Source organism: Chelonia mydas, chromosome 20 (genome assembly GCF_015237465.2).
Source record: "Chelonia mydas isolate rCheMyd1 chromosome 20, rCheMyd1.pri.v2, whole genome shotgun sequence".
NCBI classification, from domain to species: Eukaryota; Metazoa; Chordata; order Testudines; family Cheloniidae; genus Chelonia; species Chelonia mydas.
In genome coordinates, this window is record NC_051260.2 from 2600606 (window position 1) to 2619191 (window position 18586).

An 18586-nucleotide genomic window follows, 5' to 3' on the forward strand; every position below is an offset into this window, starting at 1 on the left:
GTGGGGCTGGGAGGGGGCGTGGGGGTTGCAGCTGGGGGGAGGGTATAGTGGGTGTGCGGGTTGCAGCTGAGGGGAGGGCATAGGGGGGTGTGGGGCTAGGAAGGGAGGTGTGGGGGTTGCAGCTGGGGGGAGGGTATAGGGGGGCGTGGGGCTGGGAGGCGGCGTGGGGGTTGCAGTTGAAGGGAGGGTACGGGGGGGTGGGGTTGCAGATGGGGGGACATGGGGGCACAGCCCTGCTCTGAGGTCATGGGGAAGGAAGTGGGCTCCTCCTGGCAGAAGCTCAGGCCGGATCGCTGAACTCTGGCTCCCAGCCCCTCTGCTCTAACCACTAGACCCCACTCCCCGCCCTGAGCCACCACCAAAACCCAGGAGTCCTGCCTCTCAGCCACTCTGCGCCAATGACTAGACTTCCTCCTTTTCCTTGGTCCCTGTTGTCTGTGCCCACTCGTCTCCACGATGCTCCATGGCTAGCGAGTGGCCACACAGCAGGAGAGGGGACTAGGGAGCCCTGGCAATGACTCTGCCCTAGCTGTGCTGGAGTCGATCATCCCGACAGGCACTTTGCCTCCTCTGCATTGAGAGCAGCCAGTTTTCGGGGGGACATGCTCCCCCCTGGGAGCCCTGGGCTATAGCCGCTCCTGAATCTCCGGGCAGGGCAGCCAGGTGCTGTTGCTCGCCGGCTTATACACCAACCGGGGCACTGGGCTCCCCATGCAGGGTTAGATCACGTAGCCCCAATGCACTGGAGACAGGGGCCCCCCCAGGAACTAAAACTGGGGGGGTTCTTGAGTCCCCATTTTTAAGGGGCTTTAATTCAGGAGACAGGCCAGAGACTCACCTGGACGGCTGCCATGTTCTGATGCAGTGATCCGGGATGCTCGAGGCAGGTTGACTCTCCTGCTGTCAGGTGGATCTGCAGCGTCTCTGTCCTGGGAGAGAGACAGAGCGTTCCGCCGCGCTCGGCCGCCCCCTGCCCATGTCAGAGTGACTGCATTAACCAAGGTGACAGACACAAAACCTCGCTGTCTCAGCAAAAAACTTCCTGCCAACAATCCCCAGCCACGTGCCCAGAGCCACCTTAGTTCGTTAGGGACCAAGCAATGACCGTAGCAGCTCCAGCTGGAGCAGGGGGTCTGGAGCCATCCATGCCCCCAGCCCCCCCAACAGAGCTGGTGGCTGTCCCAGCTCGGGAGCTAACCGGGGAGGGGAGACCAGTGGGGAAAACCCAGGGATGGTGGGAAGCTGCTGAGTCAGTAGGTGATTCCTTGCCTCCCTTTGAGTCATGCCCCAGGATGCTGTGAGGTGGCGTGTTTCCAGGGAAATGCAAAAACCCAACCGGGCTGCTGGGCTTTCCACAGGCGCTAACCCTGCTGGCCTGGCCAAAGTCCAGCGCTGGTGACAACATTCTGAACTCGTTGCCCCCCCTCCAATTTTAATTGCATGCAGGAGTCTTGTTCTCCTTGCTTCTGCGCTGGACGCTGTTCAAGATCTGTCCCCCCCGAGGTGGCTGCATCACCTCCCAGCCAGCTCAGCCCTGCTTCCTGGTTCTTAAAGTCTGGGAGATTTGCACCAGCTCCCTCTCCTTGCCCCCCCTGCCTATGAGGGGGGGCCTCCTGCTCTGCAGACCGTGAGGTCTGGAAGAGCCTCCCCTAACCTCAGACTCACTGGCTCACCTGTAAACATCTCCCCACTCCTTCCTCTGCGCTTCAGTTCCCCCCCCCCCGCCCTAAGGGGGGCTTCACTCCTCGTGCTGGGGAGCATCTCGTCCCATTGACCTTAAAGGCACCGGTCGCCCAGTTGGGGGTGGTGGGGACAGGGACTGTCACCTCGGGGAAGCACTGTGGGCTGTTTGTGGGGATGGATCCTTTCTCAGCTGGGAGCTGGCAGGCTGGCTCCCTGTGCGCTGCGCTGAATGTCCGCGGAGACGGGGGCTGTTTTGAGCAGGAATTCCCATCCCCTTGTTCGCTCTGCAGAACCTGGGTTTGCAGCGTGAGCCACGGAGGGCCCCAGACCCAAGCCGTTACTCTCCCGGCCATGGCAGGAGCAGGACTCGCCCGACCGGGATGTCTTCAAAGCAGGAATGCCAAGGGCTCCTCCGCACAGGGGCCACTGGCACCAATGCAGCCACATGGAGCACAGAGCCAGGCATTCTTCACACCCGTGCACATTCTCCACACGAGGGGTCTGCACAACCCCCCCAGCGCAGACAAACACAGAGGCGTGGGGGTGAACACAGATGTAGCCACTCATTACACGCCCCCTTACGTTGTTCTGGCTGCTACAGCAGAGGCAGCGTGGTCAAGTGGCTGGAGCAGGATTCTGAGTTCAATTTCTGACTCACAGCATGACCTAGGGGGATAAGTGACTCCCCCAGCCTCTTCTGTCCAAGCCGAGGGTAACATCAGGGAGGAGGAGCCCGGTAAAGCACTTTGGGATCAGCAGTGGGCAAAGGCCAGGGCAGAACCACCAACCAACGAGAAAGGAGGAGACAGGTCCACAGGCAGATGCTGAAGGCACCGGCTGGCCACTTTATGTATTCGGTACATGCCAGAGATCGCTGAGCGCACCTCAGACCTCGCAGAATACAAGGGGAGGGGGAGTTAAAAAGACCAGAGGGTACGAAGGGGACAGAGCCAGCCCTGGGGCGAAGCAGGGGCCACTCCGCTGATCCCAGGGCCAAGTCCCAGCTGGGATCGACGTGTGATCCTGCCAGCCCAGCGTGGATGGAGCAGATCCTCACGCTGCTGCTCTGACTGGCATCCCTGTACAGCCCGGCATCCCTACACACCAGTGCCTCTTGGTGCTGATGGCGGGACAATGCGAGTTCAGGGCTTCTTCGTCCTGCCACTCATCCACTTGACATTATCACCGGAGCGGGCACTGGGCTGGGGCCAGTCTCAGTCTGGGAGGTGCTCAGGGAACTCGCTGAGCAGCTCCGGTCCTGCTGGCATTAACGCTCCAGGAGTTTATCCAGCCAGTCTTCAAGGAGGTGGCAACCAGGCCTGCCTCAACAGTCGACCCCTCAGCAAAGCAACAGGCTGGTAACGAGACGACACAGCAACACGCCCAATGGGGGGCCCTCTAGCAAAGCAAATTCTGGATGCCAATCCCCACCCCTCCCTGCTTCACACAGCTTTTATATAAAACACCCTAAAAGCCCAGGGGCCTGGCCGCAGCACCGAGGGAGATGGGCCCATCGCCCCGGACGGCAGGGCCTGAGCGTGCTTGTGGAAGTGGTGTGTGCACGTGCGATAGTGCGTCAGCTGTCCCTGCTTGGAAGGGCGATGGGGCAGCTGGCCGGAGATTTGGAGGCAGATGTGGCCCTCTGGAGCCATCCCAGCAGTGGCGGTCTGTGAAGGGGGATCCTGGCCAGCAGGTAGCCCGTGGTGACCCCGCAGCAAGGGCTGGGGCAGGAGCAGGTGTCAGGCTCCCTGGTGAGCGCCTGGCTGCCAGCTGAAAATCAGCCTCGTCCCTTGTTTTGAAATCCACATTTGTTTTCTGTGTGATCTGCGGTCACAGACCGGTCAGGGCCCAGGGCTGAGTGGTGGAGGGTCCTTCCTGGGAGAACGCACAGCAGGACAGAGCGGGGTCTCACCGGGTCAGAGTGTTAGCACGGCCGGGAACACCGCAGCATCTGCCAGAAACACAAATATGTGCGGGTAACCAAGGGGCTCGCGCCAGGCCCCATGCCCTAGTGCAGCGGGAGGGGCGCACAGGAGCGGGGAGCTGCCCAGAGTCACCGCCCCGTGTTCGGACAGAATCCAGGACTCTGGAGGCGCCTAGCACGGAGCTGCAGCGAGAGGAGCAGAGCGGGCGGACACTTGCTCCTGCCTGCCGCTGTGGGATCTCACCCCGCTGAGCGCTGCAGGTTCGGTCTCCGCTCCGCAATGGAGGGAGACCTGCGAGCGCAGGCGCTCCGGGGGGTGCGCTCCGTGCACACAGAGGAGGGGCGGCACCTTACTTTTGGGGCTGCTCTGGCTGTCTTGCTCTGGCACCTTCCAGTCCATCTTGCGGCCCTTCTCGTAGAGGCCCTTGAGCACCTTGCGGAAGTCGTCCGGGTCCGTGGCGTTCTTGCTCAGCTCCAGGTACTTCCTGTAGAGCTGCAGGGCCGTCCGAGCGTCCTCAATGCTGTCGTGAGTCTCGCCCTGGATCTTCAGGTCTGGGGATGCAGGGAGGGTTTGTCAGAGAGGGCACTACAGCCCCCGCCCCGATTCCCAACCCACACAAGGGGATTTCCTCCCCCTCCTGCTGATGAATACAGGGGGTCAGTCCTCAGTCCTGACTGGGAGCCCCCTGCTCCCATCCCCATCCAGCTCTGCTGATGGGCCGAATCCCAACCCCAGCACCTCCTGTCCTGCCCTCCGCACACACAGCTCTACTGATGCCCCTCAATCCTGACCCACAGCAGCAGTCCCCGTCCCCAGTTCCAGAGCAGCTCAGAGTTCCGGAAGCAGGGTGGGGCTGGAGGTGCCCTTCGTCTCTGAGCGACACCACAAGCAGCCAGTGCTGCCCTGTACCCGGGCCATGGGGCCGGCGTCCGTTTGGGGCTCCGGTGCAGCCCTGCCTGGCTGGGCCAGTCGCGATCTAGGCGTTTCCACTAACCCAGGAAGTACCAGGCAAGGAAGCGCAGAGAAATCATCCTCTTCCTCGGCATGTGGAACAGATACACGGTATCAATCACCTGGTCCTTGGGCACCTGGCAGAGCAGAGAGAATCTGACCACCTAGGTTACGCAGGGTTAGTTCCCCCATCCCACCCACCGCCTACACAGCCCACCCCCAACTTGTCCCCCACACACCATCATCACCCCTACCCCAGACACAACTCCACCTCCCCTGGCAATCACACTGCTCAGTCCTTCACCCGTATCCCCCTTCCCCGGGTTCTGCGAGCACGCCCCCAGTGGGAGAGAGGACAGTTCCACTTAGGAAGGGAATTGAAGGCGCGTTTGTTGCAGGGGCTGGGAAATGTCCCGGGCTTTTACACAGGGAAAGTCACCATGAGGTTGATGACCCGGAAGTCCTTCTGCAGCCCGTGGCCCACGAATTTCACCCCAACATCGATGAGGAACCGCAGTTTCAGGTAGGTGGACTTAAGTGTGGTGAGGTGCTTGGAGGAGATCTTGGCATCCAGGTCGCCCGGCTTGATTCCTGAGTACTGGGTCAGGTAATCCACCACCTGCAAGGTGAGGGGCTGGTGATCACAGGGCGTGTGTGGGGGTGTGTGCTGATGACTGCAGGGCAAGGAGAGGCTGGTGACTTGGCAGGTGGGTAGAGGGCCGGGGACCACCTGGTGACTGCAGTGGGGGGGGGGGAAAGCAGTGACTTCCTGGTGGGGGGCAGGCAGCGTCAGGGGAGCCCCCCACAGCCAGGAAGCCCATGGTGAGGCAGGTGGCTGCCCCCCACTTGGAGTGGGGCGGGGCAGGGCAGGGGCAGGTACCTGCTCCTGGGTGGAGATGTAGTCATCGATGAAGGGAATGCCCTCATTGGGGCCCTGGCCTCGCACGCACGTGATCCTAGCCACGGACATCTGGCTGGGCTTGATGGTGGATTTGGTGCCGTCACTGCGCAGCTCTGCCTCTTCCTGCACAGGGTCAAAGGAGCCGTTGGCAGGGGAAGCCCCCCAGCCCTCGCTGCCCCATCCCCTGGGAGCCAGGCCTCAGCCATCAGGAATTCCCGTGGCCCTTTGTTCTGGCCACTGCTAGACCCCAGCAGAATGGCTCCAGACCCGGCTCCTTCCCGACCCAGCGTCCGTCCCGGCTGCGGCCTCTACCTCGTTAAGCGTGACGAACTCGGCGTCCAGCCCCACCAGGTCGCCCACCTGGGGCATCTCATTCAGCATGAGCGGGATGAAGGTGGCGTGGCACTTGCGTTGCTTGCGAGCCAGGGACGCCTCGGCCAGCAGCACGCTAGCCTCGATCGGGTTCTTGACTTGGAGGCAGCAGGGGGAAGGGTGGAGAAGAGAGAACGCTCCGTCAGACGGGGCGCTTGGCTGCTGGATTCACAGCAGAAAAGGCCAGGCTGGGATCCCATGTGCTGCCTGGCACGCAGAGCAGCCGGAGCACGTGAAGGAGACGATGCCCTCCAGAGGGAAAGGGCCAGAGACCCTCGTCCTCCATCCAAAAACCAGCACCTGTTTCTAAGGGGTCACACACAAGCTTCTGAGGGTGCTGAGGATACAGCCCTACCAGAGGGGGTGTGGAGCTGGGGCCTAGATGGACACAGACATTCCAGCCGCCTTGCCTGTATGTCCCCGGCCGGGTCTCCTGCCCTCGACCAGCCACGTACCAGGGCTGGGAGAACCAGGTGCACAGACGGAAAAGGCATCAATGTCTATGGTAGCGAACCCAGCACGCAGGGCTTCGTGCCCAACTGAGGGGGCCCAGCCCACGTGGACAGGACAAGCGAGGCTCTCGGTGGCGTGGCTCCCCCCTGCAGCCAACAGACCTGCCCCGCTCTGGGGGCCTTTAGAGACCATTCTTTGTCTCTTGGCAGAAGCCGTTCTAGGGGATCGTTGAACACAGGAGAGAATGTGAAAACGACGTAGGTCCTCTGAAGTCAACGATGCTGATTTGCACCAGCAGGGGTCTGGCCCCCTTCCCACCGTACAGGCTGCTTTGTTTGCTCCCTGTGCGGCATCTCACTGGGAGGGTGGAGCTGGACTGGTCAGTTTCACTTCCTGGTTCTGGGCTACCCCTAATGTCCTCTCGCTAGGGGCTTGTCCTTCACATGAATGACCCAGGGGTTGCCCCTAACCCAACTCCCCTCCACACACAAATCTCTAGCTCGAGGGAAGTGGTGCTTTAAACCGGATCTGGCTGGTCAGGCAGGGCAGAGCTCGTTAGACAGCAGGGACGCACTTACAGGCTATCACCTTAACACAACCTCTCAGCTGCTGCTCCACTCTGTGGCTGCTCTCACCCCAGTGGGGTAACCCGAGCTGAATGGGGCAGCGAAGGCAAGCCCCAGGGCTCCACACACGCGGCCCAGACGCGTAACCCCGCCCTGTGCCCGCACGGACACTCACTGGTCAGGTTGTACTTGGCGTGGAGGTTCCTTCGGGCGTAGTACAGGATGGCAGGCACCTTCCAGCTCATGTCAAACTGCACCGCCTCACACTGCAACAGAGGGAGGGACGTGTGTACGGACAACTCGGGGGGGCCTTGGCCCGGCAGGGGCTGAGCTCCGAGAAGGGCTTCCTCCCCCCAAAACCCACAAAGCAGGACAGAGCAGAACGTAACAAGGTTTAAGTGCCCACATGCTACAGAGGATTCTATGAAGGGGGGCGGGAGGGAGGGGAGGGTTAAATCCAGTCCTCCCGCCAGCAGAATCACAACAGGGGGCGCTCTCCATCCCTGTCCCGGACCCATCTCCCCCCCCCCCCCCCTGCAATTCAGACCCCCAACCCTCTGCTGCATAGAAACACACGGTCCCACCACAGGCGTCACGCACCGCCCCCACCACCCACGTGGGCTACACAGGGGTCTAGGTTTCCTTTTGGCTCTCTCCCTGGTACCCTTCGATGAGGAGCGCGAGCATCGTCTCTGTGGCCAGCTGGGAATGGGCAGGTCTCACGCTGGGCAGCTGGAGACAGGACAACTTACAGCCACGGGGGCTGATGGCTGGTGGAAGCCCAAGTCTATGCCTTTCCCCTCCCCCTTCACGTCCCAGCAGCAGCATTCGGTAAAACACACAACCAGCAGCGCTGAGCAGCAGCAGCAGCCTCTCCCCCGGCCGCTGTGGGCTGATCCCGCTGCCTCTTTGGCAGCGGGAGCAGGAGAGCCAGGACTGAGCCTGAACCAGGATCTCCCGAGCGCTACACCTGGCTTGGCCTAACTACAACTCCTAGCTCTTCTCCTCAGCAGATCTGAAAGTGGAGGTCAGGAGCGTTATTCCTGCTTCACAGATGCGGAAATTGAGGCACGGAGCAGGGACGTGACTTGCCCAAGGTCACCCAGCAAGTTAGTGGCAGAGCTGGGAAGAGAACCCAGGCACCCTGAGCCCCAGACCAGTGAACTGCACACTAGGCCACGCTGCCTCCCTGGCCAGGTCGGTCGCACAGTGCTACAATTCTGATTCTCGGGCTGCCCCCGGAATGAGGCTCCTTACCTTGTCCACCGGCTCGATGAGGAAATCATTGAAGAGATACCACTGCTGGTGCGTGACCCCCTGGGGGTGAGAGAGAGGCAGGGTTGGTCTGTAACCTTGGGTCAAGCACTGTATTTCTTAGCTGTTACCCAGGGACCCAGGCACTATCTCCTCTGGAACACGTCCCCCTTCCTGAGACACTCATGGGAAAGAACCCAGCCAAGAGGAGGTTCCCCCAGGGTGGGGCTGGGGTCTGAGTGAGCGGCTGGGAGAGAGGTGGGCTCGCCTGCTCACCTCTTTCCTTTGGTGATACGTCTCCCCTACTTTGATGTGCCCCACCAGGCTGCCCCCGGTGCGGGAGTCCAGAATGTGGACAACGGTGGCCATCAGATCGTACGTGTAGGTTGAGTCCTGGTCATCGGATGAGCTGAGCTGCAAGGAAGAACCCACCCCCGGCGGTTATGTGAATCTGCTGAGAACTGGCTGACCTGGGCCAGGATGGACGCAGCTCAGGACAGGGGAAGCCTGTGCAATGGGTCAAGGGAAATCACCTTGGCAGAGGCAGCTCCCACGGCTGCAACACAAATCCGCAGAGCCTGGCAAAGCCAGAGCCGCTCCCAACCGTGCCCAAGTTCTGCCATCAGGCCAGTGGGGGCAAAGTGGTCCCGTGGCACCAGCGAAAGGTGACTCAGGCCTCCACAGCTCTGCTCCCCAGCACGCAGGCCCCTGGCTAAGGGGGACCCACTTCGGAGTTCCATCTCCACTCCATCCTCAACCTTCCAGGCACTCCAACCCCCTTGTGCTGGGGGGAGCCCGCTGGCTCCCCATACAAGCGTGGCCACGGTCAGCAGTTCCCTCTCTCTGCCCTTGACCTTGCCTGATGGACTTTCGACCCCAGCAGAGCCAGGGAACGCATTACCTCGTCGCTTTCGTTCCAGTTGCAGACATCCAGCTCCTTGTTCTTGGTCAGTTTCATCCGGATGGAATGGGGAATCCAGATGTTCTTCAGCTCTTCGATGGAGGTGTACGAGTGCCCCGCCTCGGCGTTCCCCAGGTCCTTCCTGCCAGGAAAGGACAACAGGGAATTCCAGACCTTGAACACAGGAGGGAGGGGAGAGGTTCTGGGAGTTTCGGACACTGAGGGCCGGATCCCCAGCTGGGGTAAACCGGCATGGTGCCAGTGAAGTCCACAGAGCTGCACTGATTTACACCAGCTAAGGATCCGGTCCTGACCTCTTGGGAGAGAGGCTAGATGGTGCCAATCGAAGATGGTCAAAGCAGTGGAGGAGGGTGATCACCAGGAAATCTAGTCTGCCCTGCCTAGTCTGCAAGAGACCGAGGGAGTGGAACAGGCAGCAGGAGCTCTGCCTCTGGGCCAAATTCACCCCTGGTGTAACTCCACTGATGCCAGAGGATGACTTCAGGCTGCTGAAGGTTATGGGGCCCTCACAGGGGAGATGTAAAGCAAGGTCCCGATGCTAATGGTCAGAAAGGATCGCAGGGCACTTTTCCCTCGGTGTCTGGGCAGTCCAGTGGAGGTAAATGTTAACAACACAGCGTTACACAGGGCTTAAGCCTGCAAACATGAATTACATTCTGCTCCCACAATTTCCTTGGGCAGATTCCTCACTTCATGCATTTCCCATACTGTTGGGTGGTGCTGCTCAGTGCTGTTAAGCAGCTGCTGCATCTCAGCCCAGAGGTGGCTGCATTTCAGTGTGCATTGTTTGTGGTTCAGTTTAAAAAGCGCTTTGGGATGTAAGGTGCTGTAGACAGGCAAGACGAAATCACTGTCAAATGAGAAACAGCACTAAGTTCTCTGAGGCCATGGGAAGGATCCAGATGGCAAAACTTCTAAGATGGACAAAAGCCCATCTGTCCTCTGCCAGCAAATACCTACCATTCTCCAAGAGAGATCTCTTTGCTCTTAGGGATTTCGAGGCCTCCTTTCTTCATCACTGTTTTTTTAAAGGCATACTGCCAACAAAATACAGAGCAAAAGCATCAGCACAGGAGCCAGGAGACACGCTTCTGAAACGAATGTGTAGCTGGTGACAGCTGGCCTTTGGAAAAGGACAGAGCCCCCGACATTAGTGGCATGGAGAAACAAAACATGGGAAATCATTTCAGTGGACAAAATGCAGACAGCCTCACGGCAGAGTAAAGATACGTTTAGAAGGTGTGGGAACCGTGTTTGGAATTTGAGTACACAGATAATGCTCAGAGGCTGATCACCCACAAGCGGATCTTTCAAAGGTAACGAGGACAGGTTAGGAATAAGATTTATGGATCCTTGGAAAGTTCACGTTGCTGAATAACGATCAAAGAAAATCCCTCTAAGGGTATATCTGTCCTACAGCCACGGGAAACGACGGCAGCTCGTGTCGACGGAGCCGCACTAGCAAAGAAGGTGCTGCAGGGGACGCTGCAGCGCAGGCTGTACCAGTTGGCCAAGGCCCTGGGCAATTAGTCGGGCCACCAGTCCGCGCTGCTACTTTGCTACTCCAGCCCCTGAGCTAGCTAGATGAAGGCTCCTGCAGTCGCACCCAGCGACCGCACTGTGGACAAACTGCCAGCAGATCCTGCACCAAGCTGGGCACAGAGTGACCTGCGGCTGTCAAGAGAACAGACCGGCCTGCACTCAACCAAACAACATTTCCCCTACCTCCGCCTGTGTCTTCCAGAAATCGGCCTCCTTGGAGCTGTTCACTTCGCAGTTAATGACTAAGACATCGGGCAAGCAGCGGATGTTCCGTGTTTGGACCTTTATTAGGACAGACAGAAAGAGGGCGGGTGGGTGAGGGGCACTGCCAGTGGCCCTGAAGGGAAGATGGGAAACAGACTAGTACTGCGCACCTGCCTGTCAATTTCCTCTGCCAAAGGCTCCGCCCACTAAGCTTCCTACTCCCCTTGCAGGTGGGTCAGCATTAGCCATGTTCACAGAGATGGAAACTGAGGCATGGAGCAGGGAAGTGGCTTGCCTGAAGCTGCAGTGCCAGTGTCGGGCTTGGTGCTAGGCTCAGAACTCAGCACCCAGTCTAGCCCCTCCGGACTGCTCCCATCTAGTCCCTCCGACGCTGGATTGTTCTCTGCACTGTCCAGTCTGAGACAGGGCTTTCCCCGCTTCCCTTGGGAGATTATCGCCCAGGCTAATGCAGCAGGGACCTTTTGCCAGCTCCACCCCTCCACCCCTGCCCAGCTGATGCCCGCAATGAAGGGGATATGCAGGCAGCGAGTGGCCACCTCCCAAACTCACCGTGGGCTGGTACTTCTCACAGTTCTCGCACCAGGCCTGGGTGTTCTGCTCCAGACAGATGCTCCTCTTTAAGATCTGGGCAAACTCATAATCTTTGGTTTTATCTGAGGGCAGATGTGGAGGGGGGGGGGAAAACAATTTCATTTAATCAAAAGAGGAATCCCTAGAGATTGAGTCCAGATGTAAATTCGACCTGCCAGACTCCGGACAAGGGCTCTGGCCCATTCCTCAGGAGCACCCAAGAACAGGCAAACTCTGTCCCCAGAGCTGGAAGTGATTCATGGGTGACCGGACAGCTGGAGTGGGATCACTGCAGGACGGAGCACGCTGGGCCCCAGCTGCCTGTGCTGATAAAGGCTGGTGCAGCAGGTGGTGAGTGTTTTCATTGGCCAGAGGTGTCTGTACAGTGGGGACAGCAATCTGCTAAAGGTGGGGCCCACCAGGATGGGGGTTAAAAGTCCCCCTCGGCCTCCTGAACCCAAGGAAGATCGAGCCAGCCTCAGCTGCGCCCTGGTTTACAAGACGTAAGGTAGCCACCATCCACTCCTGGTCCCGCTCCCCCCAGCCCTCTCCACGTACCCCTCGCCCCTCAAGGTTACCGTTGCTCTCGGGGTAGGAAAGCGTGAAGAGCAGCGTGGAGGAGACTCGCACCGTCTCCTTCCCACAGCGGCACATGCTGGAGTTCTCCACCTCGCAGCTGCAGAGCTGTCCGATCACCGAGTCCCCCGATGACCCAAAGCTGCTGGAGCAAACGAAGCACGTCCGGGTCAGCGGGGGTGGGGGCTGATAATTCAGGAGTCTTTCGAGGCCCAGCAGGGCGAGAGCGCGGCATTAAGCCCTTACATGCCCTTCCTGGGCCAGGCACTTGAAGGTGGCAGCTGCCAACAGGATCCTGGGAAACCCAAAGGAGTGGGCGTGGGTTTGGAGCCGACTCAGTGGTAGCTCTCAGTGGTGACACGGCCAGTCACCCCCCTGGGCAGCCACGGAGGGGTGACAAGAGGTCAGGGGTTAGTGAATAGGATGGGTCAGACCCACGGTGGCCTGGGTCCACCTCTGGCTGTGTGCCCGGGATCGGATCAGCACGGGCTGTGGGAGAGCCAGCACTGTGCCCAGCTCCCGCAGCCTGTTCCACACCAGACTCTGGCTGACTGGGCCCCCCCCGATACAGCCTCTAAGGAAGGAGACAGACCCCAGCCCCGGGCGGTGTGCCCCGACTCCTAGCCCAGCAAGCAGCGGGTGCAGGGGGAAGGGGTTACCTGCTGCCAACACCCCGATAGGCCTGCGGTGCCTCCTGCTCCTGGGTCTCCTGGTGAAGCTGCGTCAGGATGAAGCGGTTCCAGCTCTGGATCAACCGGCCCAGGTTCACTTTGCCCGTGGCCTCATCGGAGTCGGCCAGGATCAGGCCCAAGGCGGACGCCTCTGGGATGGTGCGGAAGGCACGCAGGAAGTTGCTTCCCTGGGGGAGGGGAAGGATTGGAGCATTGGGGCGGGTGGGGGGGACGAGAGAGATGGCATTACCCAAATTCCTTAATGTGGTCCCTTCCGCATGGTGCCAAGTGCCCTCCCTCTCCGCTCCTAAACCCCTGGGGATCTCATCCGCCAGCAAAGCGAGACGCTGCCGGCTGCTTTCCCCGAGTCCCTGCCGGTGCAGCCCCAAGTCACAGACTTCCAAGACCCTGTTCAAGAAGCACCCTCCCCTTCCCCAACAGCCCTGCTGCTTGGCATCTGCTCCCCACGTACCTGGCACGGGTCCCCACGGGACAAGTCCAGCATGTGGAAGAGAAAGCCCAGTTCACAGCCCAGGCAGAACTCCTTCTGGCACAGGTGGTTCTGGACCAGGCAGCGGACGGGCTCCAGGAAATACAGGACCTGGGGAGGCGGCAGCAGGGCGAGTGAGGGGGGTGCGCTGGAGGGCCGCAGCAAGCCCTGGCCGGGGAGGGGCTGGGTGCCAGTCTCACCTGGATCATGCAGTTGCAGTAGGCATTGGGAATGTGGGGCTCCAGGCCAGCAAACAGGGTCTTGTTGTAATGCTTGAAGTCGAAGTCCTCCAGGCCCAGCTTGGAGTATTTGATTGTGACCTGGACAGAGAAGGGAATCCTCAGAAACAAGGGAAAACCTTGGCCCTGAGCTGGTCAATTGCACCAACACACAATCACCTGCACAAGCACTTGTGTGTGTGGGAGCATTCAGTGAATACACAAGCGTTGACACGAGCACACCCCAATACACAAGCACTCACAATCAGAAGCGATGCTAACACATCACGAGTCAGACCCCCGGGATGGTCAATGCGAACCTCCCCCGGGCACCCAGCACCACTCAGGATCAAACCACGAGTGAGAAATGCTGACTCCAGCCCACTCTTCTACCCTCCTGCCTGGTGGGGGACCCGCTGTCTGTATAGGCACCTTGGGACAGCAAGGGATCTTGCGGGTCGAGAGCTGGGCCACCCCACTGAGCCGCATGGGCTGGAGGCTGCCTTTCTGGGCTGTTCACACATGACCCTTGGGGCACTAGCTCTGTTCTACCCAAATCTGGCTGATCCTTCCTGTGACAGCTCATTACATCTTCACCTGCCCCTCCACTCCCTCGTAGCCCCAAGCCCCTCTGGCAGATGTTGCGAGTCAGACCTTCCTGTATTTCTTTGCCACCATGTACAGGTGAGGTTCCTCTTCCCGGCCAATTGGGGATTCAGGGACCTGGCTGAAACTGTCAAACTCGTTGTCCAGCTCTTTCAGCCGATACGGGATCTGAGGGAGGCAGGAAGGGAAAGGGACAAAGCAGCTTAATGCTGAGGACGAGTCTGTCTGGAGCAAGCATCCAGCGAAACAAACAACGCATAACCTTGCCCGGCCCTCCAGCTGGGTCCGGGGCCCAGATCAACCAACGGAGCGAAGGACTAAAGCAAAAGAGGGAAAGGACACTTCCCTTCACCTCGACAAAGCTCCTCATTCCTCCTCTGATTCGTTAAAATGCTTGGTGTTGTTCTGGAACTGCTGATGCAAACAACACAGATCAGTGGTCTGCCAAGGGTTGGTTTAGGGAACCCCTGGCATTGGGGTCCTCAGACCTTTTCATAGTATGGAGCACATACTAACTGCGCCCAGAACCCCCTTGTGCTGGCCTGCCCCTCGGTATTCTCTCCCGTCCCTTAGAGGCCAGGTCACGCTGTTACATTGCAGAAGAAAACATCTGTGACTGGTACATGATGGTTAAGGCCAGAAAGGACCTTAGATTATCTCGTCAGAGCCCCTGTATAGCCCGGGATGCAGAACTTCCCTCACCTACCCCAGCATCGAGACCAGTAACTTGTTTCGAATCCCATTCCACATTAACACACAGAGCTGACCTCACCCGCCACTGAAACGCAGCCCCCTCTGGGGTGAAACACAGCAGCTGTTCAAACAATGCTCAGCAACACGAGATCACGGCAGTCTCCCAAGCTGGCAGAGAGAGGCTGAGCACTCAAACCCCCACGCGCACGCACGCACACCTGGTTCCGGAGCTTGGTCCTTGGGTTTGGTGCATAGCCGATGAAGCCCACTTTCTTCATGGTGCGCAGGATCTCGGGGTCTACAGGTGGGGCCCGCCTACAAAACACAGCACAACTCAAAGACCAGCCAGAGGTGCTGGGTTGACAGCCCTGGTCACTCGAGTCCTGTATTTGTTCACGGAACAGAGAGAGCAGGTGTACAAACTTCCACCCCAGACACTGGCTCCCACCTTCCCACCCAAAGTGATCACAGGACTGTTCCCTGGAATGCATTCAACCCTTGGCTTCTCTATAGCCAAGGCCAGCAAGGGGGCTAATGGGTCAGGGGTTCGGTGTCATGGCAAATCGCCACCAGACCACCAAGTGGAGCATGGCGTTTCACTTACTGCAGCATCCATTCAGCTGCCTCTGGGGTGGAACGCAGCAGCTGCACTGTACAGCAATTTAGGACAGGGCCAAAGAAGAATACTAAAGCCGGTCAAATGGGGAAGGGGATATTTAGATACACAGAATGTAATTACACAAATTGGAATTTGACCAGGAAGCCCAGGGCACCACCCTGATTCTTGAGGAAGTGCCATGGGATTTCCCATGACCACAAGCAACCAGGACCTCAGAATTACAACTCATCAACGCAGCAGCAGCCCCTACCACAACACTGGGGCACTGGTTCGGTATTGACTCCAGAGGGAATGTCTCCTGTTGGATCGTCAATATGAGGGTGGATAAAAATCAATGATTTGTTTTATTTAAATCAGATTTTTTTGATAAAAAATTCTTTTTGAGGGAAAAACCTGTCTAAAGATCGTTTTAATTAAGATACATTATAGCTCAAAGATCTCTCATCATGGAATAGGGATTATAAATTCTAATTCTATAGTATGAGACAATATAGTCATGTAATGTTTAAGAAAAGTTTTGTAAACGAGTTCCAATAATTCACGGATTAGGGACCCAATCTTATGGGGTTCCACAGGCTTCTGTATAGATTATTTAGGTTAATCTTTCTATCTACCCAATGGGACTCAGTGCTCAGTCTAGAAGATACCATCAGAGATTCTCAAACTATGGATTTGTGTCTCCAGAGGTAACATGCCTGTTAACAGCAAAAATGTTTTAAAATAAAATAAATAAATAGAGAGAGGGGTGAGAAATAACAGACCTCAACTTTATTGTCCCTCTGCCAAATTTGTGTACACAGAGTCAATCCCTTACCTCTCTCTAAAAGCGCAAAGTTTCAAAAAGTTCAACTAATAGAAGATTGTTGGGGGCGGAATAGACCTGGACAGGAGAAGAAGTCTGGAGATAAAATGTGAGACATGAGGGACATATGCTTGTTTTGTTATAATATTATATGTTTGCTATTGAAGAAAAAAAATCCAGAACACTTAACGTTGTTGTTTTAGTTAAATAAAACAATTTAAATATCTGTCTGGTGATGTTCTCCTCCTAATCCAGCATGGCAAGAAAATCCTCCAAATATTAATGATTAACCTGTTGAAATGGAGACAGTTCATCTCCCAATGACTTCATAAATATCTGCTTCAATTACCTTTGGTAAATGAAATAACCAAACAATCCTTCATTTTCTGATATAGCTGTAAAACTAATCTGAAAAGTTTTCAAAATAAATATCTGTTTCAAAATGTATAGTGTGTACCTTCTAAAATGAATCCTACTTCTTTCTCTGAGTTGTGAAGAATATGTATTAAGGTTATAACAACCAATGAGAATGCACTTTTATGTAGAAAACGATGATTAAATCAAGCCTTCCTGACTAGTGATTTAAATCATGATTTAAATCAATTTGATTTCAATCAAATCCACCCTGGTCAATACCACTTCCTGAAGCCCCCTACTCTTTCCCCTTCAATACCTAACCTGGCCCAATCCTGCCTGGCTCAGGAGAGCTAAAGGGAACCAAGTCTGAAGTGACAGGGCTGCCATCTCGGGAAGCTCTGCGCTGTACAGGCTAGTTACATGCTCTTTGCGAGAGCCCTGATGAGTTACCTGGGCGCAGGGGCAGAGTTGGCAGCAGGCCAGTCTGACAGCAGTGTATCGCTGGTCAGTGGCACGGGGATCAGAGAAAGGGGCATGAGGTCCTGGTTCCAGTCCAGGTGAGGCAGGGTGTCTACCATGCAGGGCAGGGCAAAGTCAGTCTCCCGGGAGTAGGCATTGAAGGTGACCTCGGGCGAATCGGCCCAGAGGTGGACGCAGCCCTCCGAGTCGCCGAACACCATGGCCTGCTTGCTGGCTGACACATCAAAGGTCATGATCAGCTGCCCCACCGTGTTGACGTGGAAGATGTCAGCAGGGTTGGCAAGGCCTGTGGGCTCGCAGAACTGGCACTGACCTGACGGGAAGAGCAGAGAGGCTTCAGGGAGGGGGCACAGCACAGAACTCCCAGCAAACCTCACACCGATAAGGCCCTATACCGGCTTCCATCCAGAGATCCCACCTCACTTTACAGACCAGACACACAAGGATCCCTTCTCTGAGCTCTGCAAGACACTCCGCTGAGCTGCCAGACAAGGGCTGAGACGGACCTTGCTGGATTCGAACCTGTGGTTCCCCAGGATCCAGATTAAACCCGAGGGCTAGGGAGCCCAAGGTGAACCGCCTACCTGTCTGGGAGATGATGGCCAGCCGGGAGGTGTAGGTGGGGATGAACTTGAGGAAGAGGGGGTCCACGTGGACCTGCAGCGGGGTGATGGCCCGCATCATGCGCAGGTCGTACACCTTCAGGAAGCGGTCGCAGGCCAGGCCGTTCATGCGACTGGAGAAGCCGCATGTCACCAGCAGGTTGCCGTGGACGTCAAAATCCGACAGGCTGCCCGAGTAGGCGTCGAACTCATGCTCCGCCGCAAAGGTGCGCAGGTCCCGCAGGGACACCTAGGGGGTGGCACAAAGGAAGCACCGGTAACAGGAACAGAGGCAGGGGGGCCCTTGGGGGCTGTTTAGCCCCAGGAGATCACAGGGGGAAAAAACAGGAGAGGAAGGAAGGGCCAGTGGTTAGAGCACTAGCATAGGACTTGGGAGACTGGGGTTCAAGGCCCTGATCCACCCCAGACTTCCTGGGCCTTTGTGACCATGGGCAAGTCCCTTAGCATCTCTGTGTCCATCTGCACCTCAGGGGTAAGAGCCCTGTGAGGACACAGTACCCATGGTGAGGTGCTGACATTACGGCGATGGGGGCAGATCAGCAGCCAAGACAGACTGAATACATGGGAACTTCCATGATTGCCTGGCACGGGAGCAGGGCTCGGACTCAGCATCTCAGCCCTCTCTCCACCATCAGCTGCTGCCCCCTGCCAGAGGTTGCGGGAAGGCCACTGTGTGAAGTGCTTTGGTGCCCTTCGGGGGGAGCGGTGCCATAGCAACATACACTCCTCTCACTTCAGTCTCCTGGTGACCCAGATTGAGCCGCCTGCCCCGAGCAGCTGAGAGGAGACAGCGCTTTGTTATGCCAGAGCTGGACACGCAGCCCTGGAAGGGAACTCCGGGGTCAGCAAGTCCGGTCTCTCCTATGGCAGGCAGCCGCGTTCCATCATCCTGTTCACGGACGGCTCGAGCTCCTCGGTCAGAGGCCCTGGCTGGGAGAAGACTCAACAGGCAGGAGCAGGGCTGCGGGTACCTTCCCCGTCGTGTGTCCGCAGAAGAAGAAGCGGTTGGACTGCCTCAGGATGGTGACGCCGGGCACCTCCACAGTGTACTGGAAAGGAAAGGGTGAAGAGAGGAGGAGATACTCAC

General features: G+C 57.7%; 1 protein-coding gene across 10 annotated transcripts in view; it reads right to left on the reverse strand.

The window, feature by feature from the left end:
* Window positions 1-2503: 2503 nt before the first annotated feature.
* Window positions 2504-18586, reverse strand: part of PAN2 (poly(A) specific ribonuclease subunit PAN2) — a 29343-nt gene continuing 13260 nt past the window's right edge. For 3 of the 10 annotated variants that reach the window (XM_043532592.1, XM_043532593.1, XM_043532594.1), the window contains 23 exons: window positions 18471-18548; window positions 17461-17728; window positions 16847-17189; window positions 14815-14933; window positions 14534-14535; window positions 13974-14093; window positions 13302-13421; window positions 13084-13212; window positions 12600-12799; window positions 11943-12085; window positions 11344-11447; window positions 10753-10851; window positions 9988-10064; window positions 9007-9148; window positions 8382-8519; window positions 8109-8168; window positions 7027-7117; window positions 5773-5930; window positions 5440-5583; window positions 4999-5178; window positions 4603-4696; window positions 3962-4159; window positions 2504-3634 (listed from right to left, as the gene is read on the reverse strand). In XM_043532592.1, coding sequence (XP_043388527.1) covers window positions 3600-3634; window positions 3962-4159; window positions 4603-4696; window positions 4999-5178; window positions 5440-5583; window positions 5773-5930; window positions 7027-7117; window positions 8109-8168; window positions 8382-8519; window positions 9007-9148; window positions 9988-10064; window positions 10753-10851; window positions 11344-11447; window positions 11943-12085; window positions 12600-12799; window positions 13084-13212; window positions 13302-13421; window positions 13974-14093; window positions 14534-14535; window positions 14815-14933; window positions 16847-17189; window positions 17461-17728; window positions 18471-18548 — 3042 coding nt within the window. In that variant the 3' untranslated portion in view covers window positions 2504-3599. Of the gene's footprint in view, window positions 3635-3961; window positions 4160-4517; window positions 4697-4998; window positions 5179-5439; window positions 5584-5772; window positions 5931-7026; window positions 7118-8108; window positions 8169-8381; window positions 8520-9006; window positions 9149-9987; window positions 10065-10752; window positions 10852-11343; window positions 11448-11942; window positions 12086-12599; window positions 12800-13083; window positions 13213-13301; window positions 13422-13973; window positions 14094-14533; window positions 14536-14814; window positions 14934-16846; window positions 17190-17460; window positions 17729-18470; window positions 18549-18586 lie in introns of those variants that run through there. The other 7 variants (XM_043532596.1, XM_037883682.2, XM_037883679.2 and 4 more) reach the window with 5 other exon arrangements.